This window comes from Rhinolophus ferrumequinum, chromosome 23 (genome assembly GCF_004115265.2).
Source record: "Rhinolophus ferrumequinum isolate MPI-CBG mRhiFer1 chromosome 23, mRhiFer1_v1.p, whole genome shotgun sequence".
NCBI lineage: Eukaryota > Metazoa > Chordata > Mammalia > Chiroptera > Rhinolophidae > Rhinolophus > Rhinolophus ferrumequinum.
Genome location: NC_046306.1, coordinates 11,244,301 through 11,256,869, shown reverse-complemented (window position 1 = coordinate 11,256,869; position 12,569 = coordinate 11,244,301). Strand labels below are relative to the sequence as shown.

At 43.0% G+C, this 12,569-nt stretch overlaps 1 protein-coding gene across 28 annotated transcripts in view; it reads right to left on the bottom strand.

The window, feature by feature from the left end:
- Positions 1–12,569, bottom strand: part of ZMYND8 (zinc finger MYND-type containing 8) — a 121,750-nt gene that overhangs the window by 37,487 nt on the left and 71,694 nt on the right. For all 28 annotated transcript variants that reach the window (XM_033094351.1, XM_033094349.1, XM_033094354.1 and 25 more), the window contains one exon: positions 2,537–2,677. In XM_033094351.1, coding sequence (XP_032950242.1) covers positions 2,537–2,677 — 141 coding nt within the window. The remainder of the gene's footprint in view (positions 1–2,536; positions 2,678–12,569) is intronic.

Below are 12,569 nucleotides of genomic sequence, written 5' to 3'. Positions count from 1 at the left end.
AGCTGATCGGATAACGGAGATAGCTCCTAAGTCACTAATGAGCCCATCGCATGTAGTATACAATGTGGAGACAATGGACAAAGGGATGTGTCACTTCCTGGGAAGGACGGAGCTGGATAGCATGAGATTTCGTCATGCTGCTCAGAAGGACACACAACTTAAAACTTATCATTTGTTTATTTCTGAAATTTTCCATCGAATTATGTTCGGACCTTGGGTGACCCATGCGAAACTGAAACCAAGAAAGCAAAACTGCAGATAAGGGGGGACAACCATACCTTAAGGTTTTCTGGACAACACCCTCCCCTGGTGTGGCTTTCTGTCCACTGCTCCTTGTCAGACTCCTCTGCCCACTTTTCCTCTTCCTCATGTCTCGTGTCCCAGGGCCCTCACTCTTCCGTGATACTCTAGACCAGGGTCTTAATTTCAGCACTACTGTCATTGGAGCCGGATACTTCCATTATGGGGTTGGGGGGTGCTGTCCCAGGCAGCGTGGGATGTTTTAACAGCATCCCTGGCCTGCAACCACTAAATGCTGGCAGCACTCACCAAGCCCCACGCCCACGCCACCCCCACTGTGAAAACTACTGCTCTAACCCAAACCTGTGTACACATCAAGACGCCCAGAATTATGCTTCCTGCCTTGACCTGGTCTCAGGTCACCCTGCCTCCTTGACCTCTCACCTAGGAGCCTAGTAGGCACCTCAAATTTACGGACTCTAAAAAGTCAACTCTTGGCTCCTATTCCTCCTGCCACCACCAAATCTGTCAATGCAGTTACGGGCACAACCCAGTAATTCCTGGTTGTGGGGGCCTGTACGAAGTATCCCTGGGCTCTACCCAATAGAGGCCAGCAGCATCCCCCACCCCCAGTTGTGACAACCAGAAATGTCTCCAGATATGGCCGAGTGTCTTCTGGGGGAAGGGAGGAAATGGCTTGGTTGAAAATGACTCACACAGGGCGAGTCTCAACCCAGCCCCAGAGAGTTCCTCCTAAAATAATGAGTCAGTTCACATCCCTCTACTGTTCAAACTTCTCCACACCAGGGTCCCCAAGCTCCCTGGTGCTCTCTGACCTCCGCTGCTAACCTTCTGCCCCTCACCCACTGCGAAACCACACCTGGGCCTCCTTACCCCTCCTATAACACACAAAGTTAACCTTTACCCTAGGGCCTGGAACTCTCTTGTTCCTTCTAGAATGTTCTTCCTCCTGATACTGGCATGGCTAGTTTTTCCTGTCATGCAAGTCTCCACTCAAACAGGCCTTCCCTAATCCTTCCACTGAGTGAACCACTGCCTGATGTCCCCACCCACAACCCACCATTTCTCTCCTTATCACAGTAACACCTTTCACCTTATGGCATAAACTGTCTTGTTGATCTACCTTGATTATTTTCTCTACCTTTCTAGAACTCAAGCTCCAGAGGCGCGGGGCCCTGGCTCACCACTCTCTCTGGCCGGTGCCTATAGCAGTACACAGCACATAAAAGATATTCAATAAAAAATGGGAATTGTGATGGAATGAATCGATAAACTAGTAACTTCATAGAGTTCGGCAATCACCATTTCCGTGCCACTCTTTGCGGAAGACTCTGGCCTAAGGTAGTGCTTTTTAAAAAGATTAGAAGAAAATTGGGGCCGGCCGGGTGGCTCAGGAGGTTGGAGCTCCATGCTCCTAACTCCGAAGGCTGCCGGTTCGATTCCCACATGGGCCAGTGGGCTCTCAACCACAAGGTTGCCAGTTCAATTCCTCGAGTCCCGCAAGGGACAGTGGGCTCCGCCCCCTGTAACTAAGATTGAACAAGGCACCTTGAGCTGAGCTGCCGCTGAGCTTCCGGATGGCTCAGTTGGTTGGAGTGCGTCCTCTCAACCACAAGGTTGCCGGTTCAATGCCCGCAAGGGATGGTGGGCTGCGCCCCCTGCAACTAGAAAACGGCAACTGGACCTGGAGCTGAGCTGCGCCCGACACAACTAAGACTGAAAGGACAACAACTTGAAGCTGAACGGCACCCTCCACAACTAAGATTGAAAGGACAACTTGACTTGGAAAAACAGGCCTGGAAGTACACACTGTTCCCCCAATAAAGTCCTGTTCCCCTTCCCCAATTAAAAAAAAAAAAAAAAAAAAAAAGATTAGAAGAAAATTAAGGAAACAATAGATCAGAATATACTGCACATAGGAAAGGTAAATATTGATTCATGATTAGTAACACTTGATATACATCAAGTATATGTATTAAAAAACATTAAATATATGTATTTACATATATGAGAACTGGGTTACTATGGTCAAGTTCAAGTAATGTTGTAAACACTGGCCTAAAGTACTTCCAGATAAAGCAGCTTTGCATGTCAACACGTTCCAGGAAATCCCTTAGTTGCTCTTTTAATTGCTCTCTTCATCTTCATCCACTGTACCTTTTAAATAGTTTGCTCAAAGATTTCAGAGTTCAAGCACCACACATCACAAAACATCATAACTTGCAAAAATATTCCTAATTGCCACAGAAATAGACTTCCAAAAATTCCAACTGACCCAGGTTCAGATTCAGGATGCTTCCAGTGGTGGACGTCTTGTCCATTTTGGTTGTGATTGGCGTGGACGCTTGAGGAGAGAACGGTTTCGGGCTGCCGGATAAACTCCCTGCTTGTCCCGTCTTCGTGGAGGCTGGTGACGCTGAAAAAGTATGGTACTTGTTAAGATAGATTTACAAATAAATGAACGATAAAACTTGTAGGTGTGGGGTGGGAGAGAGTAGAGAAATTGCTATTTGATTTTTAAAAGGCCACCAGAGCACTAAGGATGGGGAGAGCAGGCAGGGCTGGCCATTTACTTCAAGGCAAAGGGCTCTAACCCAAAGTTAAACTGTTAAACCACAAAGGAAGAAGGCCTCCTCCCTAGCTAGTCTATTAAACACAAAGCGCTAAGACAAATCGGCTAAGCTGCCACTGAAATTGGTTTGGCCAATTCATGGGTGTAAATCTCAAAATAAACAGCGATTAAACCAGCCTCCACCACCGTCCAGACGCAGAGACCAGTGTCAGGCTTACAAATGGTATGTCGTCCATTTGTGGGAGACGCAGGGGCTGGCTCCCACAGCTATGGCACCTGCGGAGGCAACGCGACCCCTCGAGAGAGAGCTTGGGATTCCCACTTCAAAGGTTCTGCAATGCTGGATGAAGCGACTCGGCCTCACCTGGAGTACAGACACATTGGTCCATGTATCTCCCTTTTGCTGTGTCTCAAACTTTGACAGGAGGTTGGAGAGTTGTACCTATCCCCAAGACTTTTAAAAATACCTTCAAACTACCTGCATCCTGCTTCCAAGCCTCATCCACTGGGTGGGGTGGAGGGAGGACAGAAACCAAAGCATTTCACAAAATGAAGCATTTGGATGGGCCAACAAGAGGCTCCGAGAGAGCCTTTAGATCCTGCCCCATTGCCCAAAACAGCTGGACATTAGGGGGACTGTCCTGTTACTAAAGGCGTGACAGGCAACGAATGGCCAGCTAGCCTCAGATGCATATGAAACATAGACTCTGAGGCCATCTGGCCCTTAGGAGAAAGTGGTGATGGCAAAGGCATTAGAAATCAAGACGTCATGGGGACTTCAAAAATGCTCAAACAGGGGCGGCCGGATGGTTCAGTTGCTTAGAGCGCGAGCTCTGAAACAAGGTTGCCGGTTCGATTCCCACATGGGCCAGTGAGCTGTGTCCTCCACAAATAGATTGAAGACAAGCTGCCGCAGAGCTGCAAGAGGGGCGGCCAGATGGCTAGAGTGCAAGCCCTTGGCGGCAAGATTGCCGGTTCAATTCCCGCATGGGATGGTGGGATGCACCCCCTGCAACTAAGATTGAAAATGGCGACTGGACTTGGAGCTGAGCTGCGCCCTCCACAACCAGATTGAAGGACAACGACTTGGTGCTGACATCATCAGGCCCTGGAAAAACACACTGTTCCCCAATATTCCCTCATAAAAAAAATTTAAAAAAACAATGCTCAGACACTTGGGTGGGCACTTGCCTCGGTTTCCTCACCTGCCAAATGCAGGCTCAGAGTGAGGACTCAATGGGTTAAACTTGTACACCAGCTCAGCCAGTCAATACACTAGTCAATATATGTGTGCTAACCTCAGCTCCAGCGCCAGGACCTGCCAACACTGTCTCTAATGTAATAGCGTGGGAAAGACTCTAGACACAGATAGAAGTGGATTCAAGCATGGATCAAAAGCCCTACTGGGCTCAAATCCCAGCTCTGCTGCTGACTTGCTATGTGACCTTGCTGTGTGACCTTGAGTAAGTTACCTGATATCTCTGAATCTCCTTTTCTGGCAGCGGCAAGGAGGGATACTAATAGAGTTAAAATACCTACCTCATCGAGTTATAAGGATCAAATAAATTAATCTCTGAACAGTGCCTCACATCCGTTAAGTACTATACTATTGTTTGCTCGCGGTGTAGTATTATTTTCAGGTTCCCATTCACCCCTAGGGATTTGGTTTCAACCATCTAAACCAGTTGTTCTTACCCAGGAGTGATTCTGCCCTCCAGGGCACATGGAGCAATGTCTGCAGACATTTTGGGTTGTCAGAGTTGGGATGGGGTGCCATTGGCATTTAGGAGGTAGAGGCCAGGGGTGCTGCGAAACATCCTCAAGTGCACAGGACAGCCCCCAGAACAAAGAATTATCTTTGGCCCCAAATGTCAATTGTGCGGAAATTGATCAATCCACACTGGGACTCCTGTACCTCCTCTGGAAATGAGGAGAGAAGGTGGGGATGAGATTAGCCAATCCACATCCATTGGTAGTTAGCAAGTGCTCGATCGACATCTGAAATTATTTTGAGAATTAAGCTGTTTTAAATACTAAATTAAATCATTTTTACTGTAAGGACTGAGGACTGCCTGGCCCAGCACACAACATTCTCTCAGTTGAGGGTTGTTATAATTCTGTTACTACCCTGATACTATAGCCACTGGTACTGTCACAAGTCGAACTAAAGAAAACAAGGATACAAACACAAACAAAAGGATACGAACGCAAAGAAAAAAGGATAAATGAAGATCAAAGCATTTTCAGGGGACGGTCGGTTAGCTCAGTTGGTGAGAACACCGCGCTCTTAACACCAAGGTTGCCGGTTTGATCCCCACATGGACCACTGTGAGCTGCGCCCTCCCCAACTAGATTGAAACAACTACTTGACTTGGAGCTGATGGGTCCTGGAAAAACACCCTCAAAAATAAATAACAGTTTAAAACAAAACACGAAAAAGCATTTTAAAAGATGTAAACATTACCAATAAAATCTTTAGTATTATGATGTTTGGGTTTGTTTTTTTCAGTAATTCACTCATTTATGTTCTACCTGTTTCCAAAAGAGATGAGCAACAGCTGAACAGCTGAGTATAATGTACTCCCCACAGGACCAGACAAGGCTTTTCCAATTGCATTCTCTTAAACACAGTAGCAAGCTGGTCTAGCAGGGAGGGCCTCACTACGCTATGGAAAGCACTGTTTGGGACTACAGGGAACCTTGACAAGGAAGCCTGACCCAAAAGAAACAAAAAGACATGCAATGATGCTATCCCACACAGAACTCAACCCAGTGAGTCCACATTTCTCTGCTTAACAGGTCAAGTCAAAAAAAAAGTAAAAAGGAGAGGCCGGAAGGTGGTTCCCAACAGAGCCCAGCCCCCCTTGGGAGGCTGCAGGGGCTTTTAGCAAGAACACAGGTAAAGTTGTTGCCTCTATAATTCCGGGTATGTATCTACTGATGTGTCATAAAAATGAATAAATAACTGGAACAAGAAGCCTTTCACTTCACAAGCATGTCAAGTGTCCTTTGTTAATAGAACTTAAGTATGGAGGTTTAAGAAACCCGTTCTACAAACTGATGGTTGGTAGAATAGACCGGGAGGAGGGCTTGGGGGGATGGGTGAGAAAGGTGAAGGGATTAGGAAGCACAAATTGGGAGTCACAAAATAGTCACGGGGTTTTATTTCGGGGTGATGGGAGCATTTTGGAACTAGATAGAGGTGGTGGTCGCACAACACTGTGAATGTACTAAATTAATCACTGAATTGTCTATTTTTAAATGGTTAATTTTATGTTATGTGAATTTTACCTCCATTAAAAAAAAATGCACAGAACGATCAGGAAGAAAATGTCTAAAATGGCTCCTTCGGGGGTGATAATGAAAAACAGGTTGGGCAACACTGTCCCTGCCCAGCATTTCCTGCTGAGACCCTGTAGGAGCATCGCAGCAGTACCCCTACCTCCCGCCAAGCGCCCTTCCTCCTAGGGAGGCTCCACACAGCAGTCAGGGCAGTGCCTTCAACACGGAAATGAGAGCTCGTCATTCCTTCAGCTAAAACCATCCAAAGGTTTCCTGTTCCCCCAGATAAATCCAACCATACATCTGACCTTTCCTGGCCTCATTCTAGAAACCCCAGCCACACCGACCTCCACGCTATTTCTCCAAGATCAAGCCCGCTCCCACCTCAGGCCTTTATAGTTGGGGTTCTAGAGGTAAGGCCCCACCCTGACCCAGATCACAGTGGCTGGAATTTTTCCGTGTTCAGGTCCATCTCAGCCACCACCTCCTGGAAGCCCTCCTGTTGGCCCCATCGAAGGTGGCCATGGTGCCTCTTATTTAGTGTCTCACTTTTGCCATGAGACTATCTGCCTCCAGGACAGCAGGGTCCTTATCAGTCTCAGACGTCCTCAGGCAGGCACTCGGACACTGCCGGGTACCTAAGACATGCACAGAATGGACAAATTCAAATTAGGTTTCCATGTCTCTTCTCATTATTGTGATAATGATAAGCAATAAAGAAACAATAATGACAACCATACAAAGATACCAATTTCAACAGTTTCCTCAATGTTATGAGGCTACTACAAAGAAGCTGTGCTGAGAGAAGCTATGCAATCCAAAGAGACATGAATAAGCAGCTCACAGGAAAACACAACTGGTCAATAAACACGTGAAGAGAAAATAATGAGCTCAACAGAAATAAATGCAAACTCAGATAAAAAATATGGAGAAAGATCTATCTCGAACATACATCCTTTGCATGGTAAACGTGTTTCAAAAAAATAACACCAAGTGTTGAGGGTCGGTGAAGAAAGAGGGACACTCACAGGAATTACAAAATTTTTTAGGAGAACACTTAGGTGATATTGATGTTATCCAAAAATAAAGTATAGGGGCGGCTGGTTAGCTCAGTTGGTTAGAGCGTGGTGCTCTTAACAACAAGGCTGCGGGTTCGATCCCCACCTGGGCCACTGTGAGCTGCTCCCTCCACAACTAGATTGAAGCAACTACTTGACTTGGAGCTGATGGGTATATCTATATATTAGATATACCCATGGAAAAACACCGTTAAAATAAATAAAAGTTTTAACAACAACAAAAAAAAAACACTGATGTAAATCACATGGACCCAAAATTTCCACTGTTAGGAATTCACCTTAGAGATGTACGTGTCAAGGGCCCCACAATATATTAGGTTGGTGCCAAAGTAATTGCGGTTTAAAGGTTGAAAATAACTGCAAAAACCGCAATTACTTTTGTCCAACCTAATAGTATATGCACAAGAAGGTGCAACGCAACAGTATTTCTAAGGGCCAAGGAACAGGAGATGGCTTCTAAATGGCGATTAATTAGAGGTTGGTTAAATAAATAACCATACAAACCTTAAAAACAGTGCCACAGATGTGTATGATCTGGCAAGGAATGGTCCGCACAAAAGTTTGTAGGAAAAAGGAGAAGGGTAAAAATCAAGTGCATATAAAAATGCCCCCATATGTATAATGTTTTTTAAAAGTATATGCACAGCTTTAAATGAATGTATACATTTTTTTCTAGAAGCGCATTCCATAAATTGTTAGTAGCGGGATACTTTACAGAAAAACTACAGGTCAAAATGTGGGAGTTAAAAAAAAAACCCTTACCTTTTATTTTCTACTTTTGTATATACTGCTCTAATATTGCTGGTGTTTTCTTTTGTTTTGCTTTAATTTTAACCATACGCATGTAGTACTTCCATCATTTTTCTTTTTCAGTCATCTATAAGCATTTAAAAATTATGGGCCGTTTTGCCCTTTTAAAAATAGTTTTACTGGGGGTGGCTGGTTAGCTCAGTTGGTTAGAGCGTAGTGCCAAGGTTGCCAGTTCGATCCCCACATGGGCCACTGTGAGCTGTGCCCTCCTTAAAAAAAATAACAAAATTTAAAAAAAATGTTTTACTGTGGTTTTGTTGGGGGGAATCTTTAAAGCAGGTGCAAAAATAAATTTGTTAACTAGAAAAATGTAAATCAAGGGAGAATTCTGTAATTGTATGATTCCAGTGAGGTTCAATGGCTATGTACTTGAAAATTTTTATTCTGGCTTTGTAAATGGCCATCTAGAGAAACATGTAAAAGACTAGGCCAGCCAAAATGCCTACAGTACTGGAGGTTAGAAAATTAGCATGGAAATAGTGTGTGTGTATGTGTGTGTGTGTGTGTATACACACATACATACACGTTTTACATATGTACACATTTACATAATACATAGATATAGTTTACGTGAAGAAAACAAACAAACCAGTGTATCTGTTTAAAATACTTCCATTCATATTATATATCATAAAACCAGATTTCTTCCCTGAGAAATACTTCCCAAAATTCAGTCATGCCCCCATCATTTTTGTCATACTCCTGTACAATCTATATTCTATTGACAGTTAGAACTGTATGCACTAACATAGAAAGATATCAAAGACACATTGCTAAGTTGAAAGAAGCAAAAAGCTTAGTATGATCCTACTACCACAAAAAAATGTATTGTTATCAATGTGATTATATACATTACAAAATGTAAAGAGAAGGAACCGCCAATTCTTAACAGTTGTCACTTCTTAGAGTAGAATTATACGCTATTTATTCTCTAATATTGACAATTATGTATAGTACCAAGTAGGTACTAGACTAACCCAGGGGATCACTGCATAAATTACATAAATGTCTCACCACTATGCTGTACACCTGAAACTAATATAAAATAATACTGAAAATCAACTATACCTGAACAAAAATTAATAACTTTTAAAAATTGAAAAGTATTTTATGTTCAAGAAAAAAAGATACAACTTAAATGTAAATATTGAAGAGCTTCAAAGATAAATGGTAAGCAATCAGAATTTTGTCAGAGCTAAAACTCAAAAGCAAGGTACATTCAATTAGGGGTTCTCAGTGGCTACTGGAGGGGTGAGTATGCCCCCCAGGGACCACATGGCAATGTCTGGAGACACTTTGGGCTGTCATAATTGTGGGCAGGATGTACTATTAGCATTTAGTGGGATGAGGTCATGGATGCCGTTAAACACCCCACAATACACAGGACGGCCCCCAGGAAAGAGTCACCCAACCCAAAATGTCAATAATGCTGAGACTGAGTAGCCCTGTTTTAAATCACTCTAAACATTTTCAAAAGCAAAAAGACATTGGGAAATGCTCATTTCAATTAAGCTTTGAAATGGATGCCAATCCTTTTATTAAGCCATAAATCTTGCCCAAAGAAAGAATGACGGCCTTTGAAGTCACTAAGAATTTAATCAGATTTTATACTTTGATGTGCCATTCACGAGTGGGAGCTAAAAACACATCGTTTATTATCTACATTTACAAAATCCTATGCTGTGCTAAATGTCGTTCGAACTACATGAAACAGGAGTCTTAGAATTAAATTAGAAAAAAAGTCCCTTCCCTCCCTCGCGCCCCAGCCCTCTCCGTGGGGTGCGGGTGGAGGAGATACTGATTCGTGCTCCATTTCCTCTACTTAGAAAACCTTGGAAACAACCTAAATGTCCAAAGGGCTGTGTCTTGCACAAGTCTTGGTGGCAGGCACAGGTGAGCTCCCCAGCAGAGCGTCACTGGACAGTCTATGACGGGATAGAAATGCTGTGTGGAAAGGTTATTGACTAACGTGGAAAGGTATTCAGAACACAAGGTCAAGTTCAAAACAAAAAAATTCTAAACACTCTATACAAGACATTACAGACAGATGACCCCTGAACCCAGTAGTTCACAGATCCATTTGATCTGGCGTATAGTTTTGGGTTTTTTGTGTTTTTTTTATTTAAGCCAATATGTTCAAGTCGCGGTAGTCTGCATTTAAAAAAAATATTTGAGACTTCTCTGGAACAACCAGAAATCGGGCAACACTGAGCCCACATTCCCATTTGGCTACAACCAGGAGGAAGAAAGGCTCCTAGTACCCTTCAGGACAGGCACACTTCTCTAGCTCAGAGCGCCACATATCAGAAGAATAAGTACTGCTTCGGGAAGTGTTACACACACACACACACACACACACACACACACACACACACAAGCACAGTCATGTATGTCACCGGTCATGATAAAGACCGTATTTCTGCTTTAGTTCAACCCCAGTCCCTTACCACTTCCGAGCCTCGTTCATTTCCATGCAGGCCTGATCTCTGTAATATCTGAGTTTTCAACCTAATAATACTGGTGTGACTTATAAACAGACCACCATGGAACAAGTCCTGGAAACAGTATCTAAGGGCTGGCTGTTGGCGGTGGGAATGTCTGTGACTTTAGTCTTTGTACATAACAATTATGATAAACACGTATTGATTTCACAATAAAAAAGGAGTACATATATGAAAATATTTTCCCTTCTCCCTAAGCAGTAAGCCATATGGAGCTGTAAGGCCAAAGGACCATTAGCTCAGAGGGTGGTGAGAGCCAGGCTCCAGGACTCTTACCCTAATATGTATTAATGACTTAAATTGGAATCCCACAGGCAAATATTAGCAAAGGCGTCAATTGTGGCCAGGAGGTCTAGATAAAGGGGAAAGCAGAAAAATCACTGAGAATATAAACCACTCTGACCATTAAGTCTACAAGATTCCAGAACACCACGAGTGAAAGGCTTCTGGCTGAGCAAAGTGCTTCTCTGAAAGCTAAATCCAGTTCGAAGGATTACAGACAGGATTCTAAGCTCCTCAACCTCCCTTACCCCATCCCAAACAAAAGAAGGTTTTCTAAACTCCCAGGAAAGTTTTATTTAATAATTTACTTATTTCAATTTGTAGTTTTCTGTTGCTGGCTACAGATTTTTTATTGCTGTAACTAATATGGTTTTTCTATCCTATGACAGACAATCTTTTTTTACACAATTCTGGATAAATCATCATCTTGTCTCAATTATAATCTTGATTCTGGAGACATTTCAATAGATATTCCACTTCCCTTTTCACTAAATGCTATTATCGCTTAAAACAGCAGAGGGCAGTTGGGTGCAGTGAAAAGAAAGGTCTAGATTCAGGCTCTCAGGATCTAGCAGTGGGAACTTGGGCACTTCCCTATGCGCTCCACAGAGACCTCAAATTGCTCCCTGAAAAATTTCTCCTCAGTCTGTAAGAGGCTGGCAAACCCACCCATGGGCCAAATCTAGCATACCACCTGTTCTTGTATGGACTGCAAGCTAAGAAGGGTATTTTACCATTTTTTTAATGGTTGAAAAAAAATTACGGATTAGCAGTTCGTGAAACAGACAAATTACATGAAATTCAATTTTCAGTGTCACAGCCACAAACTGCCTAGGGCTATTTTGGTAACACAATGACAATGTTGAAAAGTTCCACATTGTGACAGAGACCCACAAAGCCTAGAATATTTACTATCTGGCACCTTACAGAAAAAAAGACAATTTGTAAGATTAAGACAATTTTGAATTATCACTTTCTCTTCCTGTCCTTGGCTGTCTGATTCATGTTTAGCAAACTGGCCGAAGCACATACTAGCAAGAGGATTATATTTTGGGAAAAGGACTTAAAAGTCTACTGAAGTGGCACATCTACTAAACTCACCACTTTGTCAGAACTTCTGATGTCATTTCAACCTCTGTACCTCCCAAGGGAAGAGAAAAGCTAAATGCAATCCTGTAAAACTATGTTTTCTGAAATATGGTACAGGGGAACCATTTTGGTTCGCAGACCAAAATGTTTTATTTTACGTTACATATTAATTTCATGTATTTTAGGAAAAACTACAACAAGCAATTTAAACACATGAGTTTATACATTTTGTTTAGCTTTAGGATGAAGCCAAATGGCAGATTCAAAATTAAGAATGAAATAAAATAAGTGGTACCAGATTATGGCAAAAGTCACGGCAATGAAAGTTCAGGCAACAGACTTCACGGGATTGCTGCCAAGGTTAAAACACTTTCTCAAAAGCGTGCTCTCTATGGGGGAACTAACAGGCTGAGGAGTCTGTGTGATTATGTACGATGTTGAGTTAACTTGGCTTAGATGGAATCATGGTCGAAAGGACTCTGGTCAACATCTAGAGAGCAAAAGGGAAGTTTTTTCTGAAACTATGTCAACACAAATTACATCATAGAACAAAGCTCTCAAACTCAACTCTGAATTCCTAGGACCACATGGCTGTGATCACAACTGGAGAAAGAGATGACAGTCTTTATTTTGAATGAAGAAAAGCTATTGGTACTTAACTCCTCTACCCATCGCTATTTTGGGCACAGCTAC